Source organism: Rattus norvegicus, chromosome 6 (genome assembly GCF_036323735.1).
Source record: "Rattus norvegicus strain BN/NHsdMcwi chromosome 6, GRCr8, whole genome shotgun sequence".
In the NCBI taxonomy this organism is placed as follows: domain Eukaryota; kingdom Metazoa; phylum Chordata; class Mammalia; order Rodentia; family Muridae; genus Rattus; species Rattus norvegicus.
The window spans coordinates 106,744,645-106,762,413 of NC_086024.1; the positions used below are offsets into that span (position 1 = coordinate 106,744,645).

The 17,769-nt window shown below is 39.7% G+C and overlaps 1 protein-coding gene across 1 annotated transcript in view; it reads right to left on the bottom strand.

Annotated features, from left to right (window-relative positions):
• Window positions 1–779: 779 nt before the first annotated feature.
• Window positions 780–17,769, bottom strand: part of Cox16 (cytochrome c oxidase assembly factor COX16) — a 167,100-nt gene continuing 150,110 nt past the window's right edge. Inside the window, exon 4 of the mRNA XM_063261363.1 lies at window positions 780–6,587. Coding sequence (XP_063117433.1) covers window positions 6,576–6,587 — 12 coding nt within the window. The 3' untranslated portion in view covers window positions 780–6,575. The remainder of the gene's footprint in view (window positions 6,588–17,769) is intronic.

The following is a 17,769-nucleotide window of genomic DNA, read 5'->3' on the forward strand; positions in this document are numbered from 1 at the left end:
TCCTTTCACCTGTGTGCCCCAGAAAAACATCATTTGACATAACTAACTTTCCAAAGAGCTACAAGTTTCCACTTTAGCTAACCTGTATACAAAAGATGCTTGTAAAGTAGGCTAGGATGCTCAGTACAGTTTTTATACTAAGTCTGTGCATTTGATATGAGGCAGGGGTAGAATGCTGTCTGTTTTCCCTGTACAAACATACACATAGTTTAAAAGAGATATGATTTATTGAAAAAAATCTATTTCACCTTCGATATACGTCCAGTGTTTGTGTTTATGTATCTGCTTTTGACGGTTTTATTTGCTTATTTTCTGCTTTTATAACCACACTCTTCTGTTTCAAGTATTAAAACTCATCTTAAACTATCAGAGTAGAGCAGGAGTAGTTTGCTGTGTGCTTCCTCATGAGTACCTGGGTTGCACATATGTTTTAGAATTTAGTCAGTCCTCAGAAGAACATCTACCAGGAATTTAGTCATAACTGAATTACATCTGTAGATCAATCTGGAGAGCGTTGACATATCCATGTTATTGAGTCTTCCAACACAGGAAAATGAAATGTCTATCTGCTCAGGCCTTCCACTCCTAGTGATGTCTTAAATTCCGGGATGCACAGGCCATACACGTAAATGATTTTTTTTTGAGGTTTGTCCTCATGTATTTCAGTTTTATGATGCCAAATAAATGCTAATTTTCCTTCTAGTTCTGGTTAAAAAAAAACCTTAATGCCAAACCGTTTTTGTGCAACGCAAATAAAATTCATCATCGATACCGATCTCGTTTGCAGGGCTATGAAGTTTACTTTGAATGACATACATATCTGCAGCTGTTTCACTCTGCTTTTTTTTTTTTTTTCATGTAACTGTGTTTACAGGTTTCTTTCTTTGGAATCCTTTATTTTTCCCCCACTGGTTAGGATTTAAAATATGCTCAGTAGAAGTGGGCATGGCAGGCCTTTCTGTTTCTTTCTTCAGCTCAGTGAAAGTCCTTTCCATCTTGTCTCATTAGCCATGACATTCCTGTTTGTGCTTTATAGAAAATTTTTGGAGGAGTGGAATTCCTCTCTTCAGTTTCTTGAGATTTGTTTTCACTGTTCAGGTTTAAAATCGTGAATGTGTGTTAAACATTAGCAAATCCATTTATTGAGACATCTATGTGAGATATCTTCTTTTATGACATCATCCTAACATTCCTGGAGTAACCACACTGCTACGTCCTATTGTCTCTTTAAATGTGTCACTCAATTTCATTCACTTGTCATTTGTTAATTTCTCTGTCTACATTCAAATCCAAGATTGGCCTGCTTTTTTTTCTATTTACTTTGATATCAAAGTTTTTAGCTTTATCAAGCGAGCTAAGAGGTAACCCCTCTTCTTTATGCTTTGGAAGAATACTGGGGAAAGCCAGTTTCTTTTTTGTTTTTGCTTATTCTTGTTTGTCTTGTTTTGAGATAGAAGTCTCACTCTGTAGCCCTGGGTGGCCGGGAATTTGTTTTGTGGACCATGCTGGCCTTGAACTCGAAAAGATCAGTCTGCCTCTGCCTCCCCAGTGGTGGGATTTAAAGTGAGTGCCACCATGCACACACATTCCAGCAGAGAGAGTGAGGCACCACCCTAGGTTACATAACATAACCCTGTCTCAAAACAAAAAACAAAGCAAAACAAAAAAAAAAGAAGTTTAAAAGAAAATTTGTTATCTCGTTTGGGAGGCTGGAAGTTAAGCATAGTTTCACTGGGCTGAAACTAAAGTATAACATGTGTTGTAGGAAGAATCCTTTCTTCACCTCTCCAGGCTTCCATGGGCGTCATATTTGGCTAACATACTGTTCTGTCCTTCATACAACAACATTGCGTGTAAATTTAAGGTACATGTGCACTCACTAGCTTTTATTTCAGAGTAGTAAGTTGTGTTTCTCAAAGAATTTGTCTATTTCACATGTAGTCATGTTAATTGGCATGATATTGTGATAGGTTCTTTTAATTTTGTAATTAACTTTGTAGGTTAGTGTATAAACAATGGCTTTCATCATATTTTCATACATATGTGTCATCATCCTTTGTTCTTATGTGTTCCCTTCCTCCCCATTTCTAGTTGGTTCCATCTCCTCTCCCAGATAGTTCCCACTTCTCCCTTCCTCCCTTCCCCCCTCCCTCCATGCCTCCTATCTTTCCTTTTTCTTCCTTTCTGAAACAGCGTCTTTCTACATAACCCTGGCTGTCCTGTCCTGGAACTCAGAGATACGACTGCCTCTGCCTCCCAAGTGCTTGGATCAAAGACCTTTCACCGCCACTTCTGGCCTCACTTCTGCTTTCTTATGGTATCGTTACTCAGTTTCTCATCTCACTTAAAACCTCATCCTCCTATCTCCTGACGCTCATCACAATACATAAATAAACACACATACATGTGCATAAATATAGTTTTAAATATAGGTTTTTCACATGAGAGAAAACAAGCACTATTTGTTTCACTGAATCTTGATTATTTTAATTAACATGATGATTTCCAGTCGCTTCTATTTTTCTGCAAATGTCATCTCGTTTTTTGGTTTTGTTTTTGTTTTTTTTTTTTTATTGTGGCTGCATATAACTACACTGTGTATATGTACCATATTTTCTCTATCCATTCATCTCTTGTTAGACGCTGAGGCCTCTCATATCTTCAGTTTTACAAGGCTGATTTCCACAGTGGTCACTCACATTTACCTACCTTGCTGCAGTGAATAAGGGAGTCCTTTCCCCTCCCATTCTCAATAGAGTTTCTTTTCCTTTTAAATTATTTTATGTGTATATGTGTTTTCTTGCAGCTGTGTTTGTGTGCCATGTGTGTATGACTATAGAGGCCAGGAGAGTATGTCAGATCTGGAGTTACAGATAATGTGAGTGTTAGAAATCAAACCAGGGTCCTTGAGAAAAGCAGCCTTACCTGCCCAGCCATCTCTCCAGGCCTTATTTCTTTTTGTTTGGTGGATTTTTTGGTTTTGATGATAACTATTTTGACCCGAGGAGAGATAGAATTTGCAAGCATTTTTAATTTACATTTCCGTGATGGCTAAAGATATTGGGCATTTTAAAAAAGAATTTCAGTCTATTGGCCTATGTGTCAATTGAATGGTTTGGCAGTTTGGTATTCTTGGTATATCCTGTGTATGAATCCCCCTGTTTGATATGTAGCTGAAAAACATTTTCCCATTCTGTAGGCTGTCTCTTATCTGCAGATGAGTTCCTCTGCTGTGCAGAAGCCTTTGAATCTCATTCAACCCCTTCCGTAAGTCTGGGTATTATTCCAGGCACTACTGGAATCCATTTCAGAAAACCTTTGCCTATGCCTATACATTGAACTACATACCCTACATTTGTTCCGAGCAGAGTCAAAGTTTCAGGTCCTACATAAAAGCCTTTGATCCCATTCTGATTCTTTTAACATATGGGAATCTCTTCAACCATTTGTTGAAGAGATTTTTCTTTTCCCAGTTGTATGTTTCTGCTTTGTCAAAGAGTTGTTGTCTGTAACTGTGTGAGTTTATTTCTAGGTCCTATCTATTTTATTCATCTATATGACTGCTTTTGTGAGAGTACCATGCTGTTTTGTTACAATAGCTCTAAGACATAAACTGACGTCATATGCTCTGCTGTCTGGAGCATTGGTCATTCTACTAAAGATTACTTTGGACATTTGAAGCCTTTTGTGCTTACATAAGAATTTTAGGACTTACCCCTCTGCCCCTTTCTGTGAAGATTGTAAGAGCCGCATCAAGGATAGATAGATAGATAGATAGATAGATAGATAGATAGATAGATAGATAGATAGATGACAGATGGGTAAGTAGATAGATGATAGATGGATAGATAGATAGATAGATAGATAGATTTATAGATTGTTTTCAGTAATACAACTATTTCCTTAATATTAATCCCACCCATCCATGAACACAGGATGTCTTCAGTATCTAAAGTTTTCAACGTAGGCAGAGGTTTCAACCTCCTCAGTTGTGTTTATTACGAGGCTTTTTTTTTTTTTAACTTTTGCAAATCACACTTTCCCCTTGAATTCTTTGCCAGAAGGCTTACCGTTGGTATTAAAGCTACTGGTTTTTGTATCATCCTACTCTACTGAAAGTGTTTATCAGGCTTAAGAATTATCCAATAGTGTCTTTAGGATCATTTTATCACAGGATCATGTCATCTGAAAATAGATATGTTGACTTCTTCCTTTTCTAGTTTTTGTTTGTTTGTCTTGTCTCATTGGCCTAAGGCTGTTAAGTGCTTTATTGAGTAACAGGGAAGACAGGACACATGCCCTTCTCATTCCAGATTCTAGAGGAAATGCCAGTTTTTCTCTAGTTAGACTACTGTAGACTATAAGTTTGTCATACAGCCTTTATTGTGTTGAGGTATATTCCTTCTATTTTTTTTTCAGGGTTTCCATCATGATGGGCCATTTAGCTTTGTCAAGGTCTTTTCTCATTGTCTGGGATGATCGTGTGATTTCTGTCCCTTGTGGTTGTTCATGTGCTGGATCTCACTTATTGATTTGCATATATTGAACCCACCTTGCATCATTCCTAGAGTGAAGATAGCTCAGTCATGGTATACATGTTTTTTAATATGTTCCTCTCTTTCTGTTTTATTTTCCTTTGACACTTTTAAGACATCATGCCATGTATCTCAGGTTGACCTTGAACTTACTCCATCGATAAGGGTAGCCTTGAACTCCTGCTTTTACTGAGACTTATGCATCACCACACTCAGTTTGTGGTGCTAGGGGTTGAATCTATAGCTTCAGGCATGCCAGATAGACAAGAATTCTATGAACTGAGCTATATTTCCTGCCCACTTAATGTGCTCTTGAATTTAATTTTCAAGAGTTTAGCTGCAAATTGGCAATCGATGCACAGTTTTCTTTCTCAGCGTGTCCTTATCCTGCCTGGGTATAAAGACAGTGTTAGCATGTAGCATGCATTTGCTTACACTCATTTTCTTCCAATCATATTAACAGTTTGAAGAGTTTGGGGGCTTGCTCTTCTTCTGAGATTTGGGAGAATTTGACAGTGAACTCACTTGGTTCTTGGCTTTTCTTTGTTGGGGAACATGTTTTTACTGTCTCACTCCCGTTTATTGGCATATCTGTACAGATTGTTAACATTTGTGATTTGGCAGTTTATATTTGTCTGGGGACTTATCCATTTCTTCAGTATATTCCAGGTTTGTTGAAATATAAAGTTTTATATATAAATAAATGTTTTGAAATACAAGTTTTCAAAGTATATTGTAATAATTCTCTGTGTTAAACTGGAAGCTATAGTAAAAACTTTTTTTCATCTTTAATTTCATTAATTTGGATCTTATGCTTTAATATCTATTTCTTTCTCTAGATTTGGGGAAATGAGGTATAAGTTCATTGAACAAATTCATCCTGCTATTAGTTTGAAGCCTAGTTCCTTATCCTAGCCCATAGATTCTGAAGATTGATCTTTTGATCATATCCCAGAATTCTTGGCTTTTGTGCTTATAGTCAATTATATATTTTTCCTTACTGATATGAGTGAAGTATTTTGTCCTTTTTGTTATCCCCGTTTGATGCGCTCTCTCTCTCTCTCTCTCTCTCTCTCTCTCTCTCTCTCTCTCTCTCTCTGCCAGGCCCCACCATTGGCAAATGTTACTTTCCCCCGAGTTTCATATTTGAACGTTTCTCTTTTCCACTTCTACATTTCTATTTTTTTCTTCAAAAATCCCAATTTCCTCGCTGAAGTGTTTTCTGGTATTGCTGGGTTTCTATCCACACCTATGCTTTTCCTCATACAATTTGCTGAGTTTTCCTTTCATGTTGATAACATTCATCTGCATTTTACCTGTTTTGGTGTCATTGAATTTATTGGTTGAGAATTTATATAATCTTCTGGAGGAATCAAATAGTCCTTTTAGGTTTTTTTTTAATGCTTTTTGTTCTTTTGACTCATTCATCTCTTGCTTTGAATATTTCTTCTAGTTCTCTCTCTGCGCTATGTGTGGCATGCTGTGTGTGTGGTTTTTGAATTTATATATTCATTTTACATCCCAATATCACACTTTCTCAGTACTCCTCACAAAAACCCTCCCCCCCCATTCTCTTTTCACCTTCTCCGCTGAGAAGTGGGGGACGTTGCCTTGGGTAGCAATCCTACTGACAGCACAAGTTACTGCAGGACTAGACATCTCCTTTCCCACTGAGGCCAGACAAGGAAGACCAGTTAGGGGAACTGGATCAATAGGCAAGCAAGAGATTCAGGGATAGCCCCCATTCCAGTTGTTGGGGAACCAGCATAAAGACCAACCTGCACATCTGCTACATATGTGTAGCAGTGCTAGGTCCGGCCCAGGATCTATCTTTGGTTGGTGGTTCAGTCTCTGGAAGCCCTCAAGGGTCCAGGTTAGTTGACTCATGGTCTTCCCTTGAAGTCTCTGTCTTCTTCTGGTACATCAGTCCTTTCCTCACCTCTTCTACAAGACTCCCCGAGCTCCATCTAATGGTCAGGTGTGAATCTCCGCATCTGTTTCAGTCAGCTGTTGGGTGGAGCCTCTCAGAGGACAGTTAAGTTAGGCTCCAATCTGCAAACACAACACAGTGTCATTAATACTGTCAGGGATTGGTTCTTGTCAGGGATGGGTCTCAATTTGGGGCAGTCATTGGTTGGCCATTCCCTCCACCTCTGCTCTATCTTTGTCCCTGCACATTTTGTAGGCAGAACACATTTTGTGTAAAAGGTTTTGTGTGTGGGTCGCTGCCCTTATCCCTCCTCTCTCTGTGAGTCCCACCTGGCTCCAGGAAGTGGCCACTTCAGATTCCATATCCCCCACTGGGGCCTACCTCCATCCCTCATCTCTGAAATATCCTAGAGATACCCCCACCCCCACTCCCTTGTCACCAAGGATTTCTGTTTGCTCTCCCTGCTCTCCCTATATCTGACCCCTGCCCAGCTCCACCATTCTCCCCTCCCCCTCCTCTCCCCCACCCAGGTCCCTCCCTCCAGTTACCTCCAATATTTATTTTATTTCCCCTTCTGAGAAAGAGTCAATCATCCTCCGTGGGTCCTCCTTGTTTTTTTGGCTTCTTTGGGTCTGCAGATTGTAGCGTGGTTATCCTCCTGTATTTTATGGCTAATATCTATTTAAAAAGTGGGTACATACCATTTATGTACTTTTGGGTCTGGGTTACCTCACTCAGGATGATATTTTCTAGCTCCATCCATTTACCTGCAAAATTCATGATGTCCTTGTTTTTAATAGCTAAGTAGTATTCCATTGTGTAAATGAACCACATTTCCTTTATCCATTCTTCAGTTGAGGCTTGTTGTTTCCAGTTTTTGGCTATTACGAACAATACTGCTATGAACATAGTAGAGCAAGGGTCCTTGTTCATGACAAAACCAAATTTAAACTATTTTTCCATTAATCAAAGCCTAGAGTGGATACTAGAAAGAAAACACCAACACAAGCAGGGTAACTACAAACAGGAAAACACAAGAAATAGGTAATTTCACACCAGCCAAACCAAAAGAAATATGTAGTTTCTTATTTCCTGGAGTGTCTGTATTTTTTTAAGAGCACTACAATTATCTGTGAAAATTTATAGAATTTAATTGAGTCTGGATATTATTATCTTTTTTCCCTCTTAATCTCTCTCTTTTTTTAATTGGACATTTCTTTATTTACATTTCAAATGTTATTCCCTCTCCCAGTTTCATGTCCAAAAGCCCCCACCCCCTCCCCCTCTCACATAAGGGTGTCCCCCCATATGCTCCTTTACAATTCTCCCCCCACCGATATTCCCCTGCACTGGGGGGTCCAATCTTGGCAGGACCAAGGGCTTCCCCTTCCACTGGTGCCCCAACAAGGCTCTTCTCTGCTACATCTGCAGTTGGAACCCTGGGTCATTCCATTTACAGTCTTTGGGGAGTGATTTAGTCCCTGGAAGCTCTGATTGGTTGGCATTGTTTTTCTTATGGGGTTGCAAGCCCCTTCAGCTCTTTCAATCCTTCTTATAATTCCCCTAAAGGGGGGTCCCGTTCTCAGTTCAGTGGTTTGCTGCTAGCATTCACCTCTGTATTCGACATGCTCTGGTTATATCTCTCAGGAGAGATCTATATCCGGACCCATTCAGCATACACTTTTTAGCTTCATCAATCTTATCTAGTTTTGGTGGCTATGTATGTATGTATATGTACATATGTATATGTATATATATATATATATATGTATATACACACACACACACACACACACACACATACATATCAGCCACATGTGGGGCAGGCTCTTTCAGTCTCTGCTCTAAACTTTGCATCCATATCCCCTCCTATGGATATTTTTTCCCCTTTTTAAGAAGGAGTGGGAGCATCTGCATTTTGGGCATCCTACTTCTTGAGCTTCCTGTGGTCTGTGGATTGCATCTTGAGTAATTCAAGCTTATGGACTAATATCCACTTATCAATGAGTGCATACCATGTGTGTTTTTCTGTGATTGGGTTACCTCACTCAGGATGATATTTTCCAGTTCCATCCATTTGCCTATGAATTTCATAAAGTCATTGTTTTTGATAGCTGAGTAATAATCCACTGTGTAGATGTACCACATTTTCTGTATCCATTCCTCTGTTGAAGGGCATCTGGGTTCTTTCCAGCTTCTGGCTATTATAAATAAGACTGCTATGAACATAGTGGAGCATGTGTCTTTGTTGTATGTTGGGGCATCTTTTGGGTATATGCCCAAGAGAAGTATAGCTGGATCCTCAGGCAGTTCAATGTCCAATTTTCTGAGGAACCTCCAGACTGATTTCCAGAATGGTTTTATCAGTCTGCAATCCCACCAACAATGGAGGAGTGTTCCTCTTTCTCCGCATCCTCGCCAGCATCTGCTGTCACCTGAGTTTTTGATCTTAGCCATTCTCACTGGTGTGAGGTGAAATCTCAGGGTTATTTTGATTTTCATTTCCCTGATGACAAAGGATGTTGAACATTTTTTTTGGTTCTTTTTTTTTTTTTTTTGGAGCTGGGGATCGAACCCAGGGCCTTGCACTTCCAAGGCAAGCGCTCTACCACTGAGCTAAATCCCCAACCCTGAACATTTCTTTAGGAGCTTCTCGGCCATTAGATATTCCTTAGCTGAGAATTTTTTGTTTAGCTCTGTATTCCATTTTAATAGGGTTATTTGGCTCTCTGGAGTCTAATTTCTTACGTACTTTGCATATTTTGGATATTAGCCCTCTATCAGATGTAGGATTGGTAATCCTACATCTTTTCCCAATCTGTTGGTTGCCATTTTGTCCTGATGACAGTGTCCTTTGCCTTACAGAAGCTTTGCAGTTTTATGAGGTTCCAATTGTTGATTCTTGATCTCAGAGCGTAAGCCATTGGTGTTTTTGTTCAGGAAATTTTCCCCAGTGCCCATGTGTTCGAGACTCTTCCCCACTTTTTTATTAGTTTGAGTGCATCTGGTTTGATGTGAAGGTCCTTAATCCACTTGGACTTAAGCTTTGTACACGGTGATAAGAATGGGTCGATTTGCATTCTACATGCTGACCTCCAGTTGGACCAGCATCATTTGTTAAAAATGCTATCTTTTTTCCATTGGATGGTTTTAGATCCTTTGTCAAAGATCAAATGAACATAAGTGTGTGGCTTCATTTCTGGGTCTTCAATTATATTCCACTGATCTACCTGCCTGTCTCTGTACCAATAGCATTCAGTTTTTTATGACTATTGCTCTGTAATACTGCTTGAGGTCAGGGATGGTGATTAGCCCAGAAGTTCTTTTACTGTTGAGTATAGTTTTCAGTATCCTGGGTATTTTGTTATTCCAAATGAATTTGAAAATTGCTCTTACTATGTCTATAATGAATTGAGTAGGAATTTTGATAGGGATTGCATTGAATCTGTAGATTGCTTTTGGCAAGATGGCCATTTTTACTATATTAATCCTGCCAATCCATGAGTATGGATTTCCATCTTCTGAGATCTTCTTCAATTTCTTTCTTCAGAGGCTTGAAGGTCTTGTCATAAAGAACTTTCACTTGCTTGATTAGAGTCAAACCAAGATATTTTATATTATTTGGGACTATTGTAAAGGGTGTCATTTCCCTAATTTCTTTCTCAGCCTGTTTATCCTTTGAGTAGAGGAAGGCTACTGATTTATTTGAGTTAATTTTATACCCAGACACGTTGCTTAAGTTGTTTATCAAGCTTAGTAGTTCTCTGGTGGAACTTTTGGGGTCACTTAAGTATATTATCATGTCATCTGTAAATTGTGATATTTGATGTCTTCCTTTCCAATTTGTATCCCTTTGACCTCCTTTCATTGTCTGATTGCTCTGGCTAGGACTTCGAGTACTATATTGAATAAGTAGGGAGAGAGTGGGCAGCCTTGTCTAGTCCCTGATTTTAGTGGGACTGTTTCAAGGTTCTCTCCATTTAGTTTGATGTTGGCTACTGGTTTGCTGTATATGGCTTTTACTATGTTTAGGTATGGGCCTTGGATTCCTGTTCTTTCCAGGACTTTTATCATGAAGAAGTGTTGAATTTTGTCAAATGCTTTCTCAGCATCTAATGAAATGATCATGTGTTTTTTAATCTTTCAGTTTGTTTATATAATGGATTACGTTGATGGATTTCCATATATTGAACCATCCCTGCATCTTTGGGATGAAGCCTACTTGAGGATGGTGGATGACTGTTTTGATGTGTTCTTGGATTCGGTTTGTAAGAATTTTATTGAGTATTTTTGCATTGGTATTCATAAGGGAAATTGGTCTGAAGTTCTCTTTCTTTGTTGGGTCTTTGTGTATTTTAGGAATAAGAGTAATTGTGGCTTCATAGAAGGAATTTGGTAGTGCTTTGTCTGTTTCTATTTTGTGGAATAGTTTCAAAAGTATTGGTATGAGGTCTTCTATGAAGGATTGATAGAATTCTATACTAAACCCATGTGTTCCTGGGCACTTTTTGGTTGGGAGACTTTTAATAACTATGTATATTTCTTTAGGAGTTCTGGGGTTGTTCTGATGGTTTATTTGTTCCTGAATTAACTTTGGTACCTGGTATCTGCCTAGAAAGTTGTCCAGATTTTCCAGTTTTGTTGAGTATAGGCTTTTATAGTAGGATCTGATGATTTTTTGAATTTCCTCTGATTCTGTAGTTATGCCTCCCTTTTCGTTTCTGATTTTGTTAATTTGGACACACTCTCTGTGATCTGTGGTTAGTCTGGCTAAGGGTTTAATCTATCTTGTTGATTTTTCTCAAAGAAATAGCTCCTAGTTTTGTTGATTCTTTGTATAGTCCTCTTTGTTTCTACTTGGTTGCTTTTAGCCCTGAGTTTGATTATTTCCTGCCTTCTACTCTTCTTGGGTGTATTTGTTTCTTTTTGTTCTAGAGTTTTTTAGGTGTGCTGTCAAGCTGCTGACATATGCTCTCTCCTGTTTCTTTTTTCAGGCACTCATGAGCTATGAGTTTTCCTCTTAGCATTGCTTACACTGTGTCCCATAAGTTTTGGTATGTTGTATCTTCATTTTCATTAAATTCTAAGAAGTCTTTAATTTCTTTCTGTATTTCTTCCTCTGCCAAGTTGTCACTGAGTTGAGCATTGTTCAACTTCCATGTATATGTGGGCTTTCTGCCATTATTGTTGTTATTGAAGACCAGCCTTAGCTATTAGGATGCATGGGATTATTTCTATCTTACTGTAACTGTTGAGGCCTGTTTTGTGACCCATTATATGGTCAATTTTGGAGCAGGTACTATGAGATGCTGAAAAGAAGGTATATCCTTTTGTTTTTGCATGGAATGTTCTATAAATATCTGTTATATCCATTTGGTTCATAACTTGTGTTAGTTTCTCTATTTCTCTGTTTAATTTCTTTTTCCATGATCTGTCCATTGATGACAGTGGGGTGCTGAAATCTCCTATCATTATTGTGTGAGGTGCAGTATATGATTTGAGCTTTAGTAAGGTTTCTTTTATGAATATAGGTACTCTTGCATTTGGAGCATAGATATTTAGGATTGAATGTTCATCTTGGTGGATTTTTCCTTTGATGAATATGAAGTGTTCTTCCTTATCTTTTTTGATGACTTTTGGTTGAAAGTCAATTTTATTTAATATTAGAATGGCAACTCTAGCTTGTTTCTTTGGACTATTTGTTTGGAAAGTTGTTTTCCAGCCTTTTACTCTGAGGTAGCATCTGTCTTTGTCTCTGGAGTGTATTTCCTGTATGCAGCAAAATCCTGGGTCCTCTCACTATCCAGTCTGTTAGTCTATATCTTTTTATTGGGAATTGAATCCATTGATGTTGAGAGATGTTAAGGAACAGTGATTGTCGCTTCCTGTTATTTTCATTGTTAGAAGTGGAATTATGTTTCCGTGTCTCTCTTCTTTTGGTTTCATTGCAAGGACATTACATCCTTGCTTTTTGCATGGTGTAGTTTCTTTCATTGTGTTGGAGTTTCCCATCTATTATCTTTTGTAGGGTTGAATTTGTAGAAAGATGTTGTATAAATTTGGTTTTATCATAGAATGTCTTGGTTTCTCCATCTATGTTAATTGAGAGTTTTGCTGGATATAGTAGCCTGGGCTAGCATTTGTGCTCTCTTAGGGTCTGTATGACATCTGTCTAGGATCTTCTGGCTTTCATAGTCTCTGTTGAGAAGTCTGGTGTAATTCTGATAGGCCTGCCTTTATGTCACTTGACCTTTTTCCCTTACTACTTTTAATATTCTTTCTTTGTTTTGTCCATTTGGTGTTTTGACTATTATGTGATGTGAGGAATTTCTCTTCTGGTCCAATCTATTTGGAGTCCTGTAGGCTTCTTGTATGTTTATGGGCATCTCTTTCCTTAGGTTGGGGAAGTTTTCCCCTATGATTTTGTTGAATATATTTACTGGCCCTTTAAGTTTGGAGTCTTCACTCTCTTCTATACCTATTATCCTTAGGTTTGATCTTCTCATTGTGTCCTGGATTTCCTGGATGTTTTGGACTAGGAGCTTTTTGCGTTTTACATTATCTTTGATGGTTGTGTCAATGTTTTCTATGGTATCTTCTGCCCCTGAGATTCTCTCTTCTATCTCTTGTATTCTGTTGGTGATGCTTGCATCTATGACTCCTGACCTCTTTCTTAGGTTTTCTATCTCCAGGGTTGTCTCCCTTTGTGCTTTCTTTATTGTTGCTATTTCCATTTTTTTTTTAATCCTGGACGGTTTTGTTCAATTCCTTCACCTGTTTGGTTGTGTTTTCCTGTAGTTCTTTCAAGATTTTTTGTGTTTCTTCTTTAAGGGCTTCTACTTGTTTACTTGTGTTGCCTAGCATTTCTTTAAGGGAGTTTTTTATGTCCTTCTTAAAGTCCTCCATCATTATCATAATACGTGATTTTTATATCTAAATCTTGCTTTTCCATTGTGTTTGGATATCCAGTATTTTCTTTGGTGGGGGAACTGGGCTCTGATGATGCCGAGTAGTCTTGGTTTCTGTTGATTAGGTTCCTGTGCTTGCCTCTCAACATTGGGTTGTCTCTGGTGTTTGCTTCTCTTGCTGTTTCTGAGAGTGCCTTGACCCTCTGTAGGCCTCAGTGTCAGCATTCCTGTAGACCTGTTTTCTTGTTTTCTTTCAGCCATTTCTGGAAACAGATGCTCTGCCCCCAGGTGTGTAGAGGCTCCTGGTGATTGTCTTTCAGCTCTTGGTGCAGGCAAGAATCAGACAGGTCCTGTCCCTGACCGTTCTTAGGTCCTTGTGCCCAGGGGGCACAGCTGGCACTAAGCAATTCTGTCTTGAGTCGGGAATGTGGGCAGAGAGTAGTCTCCCCTAATTTCTCAGGAGTGTCCGCACTTCTGAGAGTTCAGCTCTCTCCCCCTTGGCATTTGGGTGCAGGGAGCTGTTTGATTGGTTCGGTTCAGGTCTGGACACAGACCAGAACTGCAGATACCTGCAGCTGACTGTTACTATATTCCTGTGTCCAGAGGCACTATGCAGTTTCCTCTTGGACCAGAGATGCAGGCAAAGGTGGGCAGAAGTGGCAGTCTGTCCTGTGGTCTCAGGATGGTCTGCACTTCTGGGTGTTCAGCTCTCTTCCCCATGGGATTTGGGTGCAGGGAGCTGTGGGGTAGGATCAGTCCAGTTCTGGGCCCAGCCAGAAAGATTGTTAGTTTTTATAGAAAGAAATCACCGTCCTTTTAGATACACTATTACAATGCAACATGTTATTTTCAATCAGCATGTATTTGACATTATTTTAGACTGAGTTCTAGGTTGAGAGAGGCCTGCCCAATTTGTTCCTAATCGCCTAATTTGTATCAGAGTTCTCAAATTTCTACTCCATATCCAGTTTCAGACACTAATTTCTTCTTCTCTTCTGGATAAACACAGTTAATCTGCAAGTGCTTCGGGGGTGGGGTGGGGAGCACTAAGAAAAGACTTTGAGCTCATTCCCAAGTGCTTCTCTTTCTTCATGTGCCTGGATCTCTGAGGACTTCACTATGTTTAGATCACAGTTAAAATTGGAAGTTATTTATTTATTTTTTACCTTTGGTAAATATTTGCTAACAACTTTTGGTTATTCTGCTGAAGCTTAAAATGATCATAGCCAGTATACAAATACCAAATCAGAATTCTGGTTGCAATTTTAATTAAATAAATTCATTAATTGAGGAAAGATTGCCATTTTATTTTTAAATGTATTTATTTACTTACTTTATATTCTCATCAAGCCCCTGTCCCCCAACCTCAACTCCTCCTAGTCCCACCCTTATAAATCCCTCCCTTATACACCCTCCCTTTCTACCCACTTTGTTACCACCCACCCTGGGCCATGTAGTCACAGTAGGCCTTAGAGCATCCTCTCCCACTGAGGCTGGATCAGGCAGTCCATTAGGGGTAGGAGGTCCAATGGCAGGCATCAAAGTCAGAGGCAGCCCCCGCTCTAATTGTTAGGGGATCCACATGAAGACCAAGCTGCACATCTGCTGCAAATGTGTAGGAGACCTAGGTCTAGTCACTGCATATCCTTTGGTTGGTGGTTCAGTCTCTGTGAGCCTCCATGAGTCCAGGTTAGGTGACTCTGTAGGCTTTCATGTGGTGTCCTTGACCCCTCTAGCACACTTAGTTCTATTCCCCACTATTCCACAAGATTCCCTGAGCACCACCTGATGTTTGGCTGTGGGTCTCTGCATCTGTTGATGATGTTGTATCAGCCTATTGGAAATTTGTCTTTCTTATTCAGAGATCATTTCCATCTTACCCTCACATGTGTTAGGGTTATAAGCAAAGGCCACTATAGTTAGCAAATATCAATTTTCCTCATATTCCCAAAAGACCTTATAGTTTTGCTTCTTAGACCTTTTACCTTTCTCTGCCAGTGAGTGGGGCAGTGAAGAAAGGATCTTGACACTCATTATATAGACCAGATTGATCTTGAAATCATGTCTCAGCCTATCAAGTGCTGGCATTGTAGGCATGCACCACCGTCCCTGAATTTGTCTTTTTTCTAACTTGTGAGATGTTTTGTTAGGTAATTTGCAGTTCTGGTCTTTATTAAAAATAAAATTTGTCCATCAGGGTCCCCTATGCACAGGGACCCAGAAGTAGGGGCAGGCCCTTTTGGTTGCTGCCCTCAGGGAGAGCTGAAACCTAGCCCCAAGGAGTGACTTCAGACCCGAGATGAGAGGAAAGACCAACTTTTCTGGTCCAAGTGACCTGCCTGGTGGACTCAGGACACACAAAGGCAAAATTCCTCTGGGACTGGACACTTCCGGTTTCTAGCTGGCACCCGAACCTCGCTGATCCTGGCCCACAGCTCCCTGCTCCCAAACTCTGTGGGCGAGAAAACTGATTGTCCATACGTGTGGGCAATCCTGAGACTGCAGGGCAGGAGAGACCGCCACTTCTGTCCACCTTTGCCCACATCCCTGGCCCAAGAGGAAACTGTATAGGGCCTCTGGGCACAGGAAGAGGGGCCGTCAAACTGCAGGAGCTCCATGGTCCAGACTCCGCCCAGACCTGAATGGACCTGGTCAAACAGCTCCCTGCACCCAAATCCCATGGGAGGGAGAGCTGGACCTTCAGAGAGGCAGATACACCTGGGAAACCAGAGGAGACTACTCTTTGCCCATATTTCTGAATCTACAGGGAAATGCCTAGCACCATCTGTGCCTCCTGCACCCAGGGACCCAGAAGGAGGGGCAGGCCCTTCTAGCTCTTGCCCACAGGGACAGCTGAAAGCCAGTGAACAGGAATGACTACATGCCAGCAGAACACTCTGTTCCCATGACTGGTTGAAAGAAAACAGGAAAACAGGTCTACAACACTCCTGACACACAGGCCTATAAGACGGTCAAGCCATTGTCAGAAATAGCAGAACAAGGTAACACCAGAGAAAACCTGATGGCGAGAGGCAAGCACAGGAACCCAAGCAACAGAAACCAAGACTACATGGCATCATCACAGCACAATTCTCCACCAAAGCAAACACTGAATATCCAAACACACCAGAAAAGCAAGATCTAGATTAAAAATCACATTTGATCATGATGATGGAGAACTTCAAGAAAGACATAAAGAACTCCCTTAGAGAAATGCAGGAAAATACAAGTAAAGAAGTAGAAGCCCTTAGAGAGGAAACACAAAAATCCCTGAACGAATTACAGGAAAACATAATCAAACAGTTGAAGGAATTGAAAATGGAAATAGAAACAATAAAGAAAGCACAAAGAGAGACAACGCTGGATATAGGAAACCAAAGGAAGAGACAAGGAGCCATAGATATAAGAATCAACAATGGAATACAAGAGGTAGAAGAGAGAATCTCAGGAGCAGAAGATTCCGTAGAAACCATCAACACAACTGTCAAAGATAATGTAAAGCAGAAAAAGCTACTGGTCCAAAACATACAGGAAATCCAGGACTCAATGAGAAGATCAAACCTAAGGATAACAGGCATAGAAGAGAGTGAAGACTCCCAACTCAAAGAACCAGTAAATATCTTCAACAAAATCATAGAAGAAAACTTCCCTAACCTAAAGAAAGAGATGCCCATAAACATACAAGAAGCCCACAGAACTCCAAATACATTGGACCAGAAAGGAAACTCCTGTCATAATAGTCATAACACCAAATGCACAAAATAAAGAAAGAATATTAAAATCAGTAAGGGAAAAAGGTCAAGTAACATATAAAGGCAGACCTATAAGAATTATACCTGACTTCTCAACAGAGACTATGAAAGCCAGAAGATCCTGGACAGATGTCATACAGACCCTAAATACCAGCCCAGGTTACTGTATCCAGCAAAACTCTCAATTAACATAGATGGAGAAACCAAGATATTCCATGACAAAACCAAATTTACACAATATCTTTCTACAAATCTAGCCCTACAAAGGATAATAAATCGTAAAGCCCAACATAAGGAGGCAAGGTATACCCTAGAAAAAGCAAGAAACTAATCGTTTTGCAACAAAACAAAGAGAAGACAAGCACACAAACATAATCTCACTTCTAAATACGAAGATAACAGGAAGCAACAATCACTATTCCTTAATTTCTCTCAAAATCAATGGACTCAATTCCCCAATAAAAAGACACAGATTAACAAACTGGATACTCAATGAGGACCCTGCATTCTACTGCCTACAGGAAACACACCTCAAGACAAAGACAGACACTCCTCAGAGGGAAAGGCTGGAAAACAACTTTCTAAGCAAATGGTCTGAAGAAGCAAGCTGGAATAGCTATTTTAATATCAAATAAAATCAATTT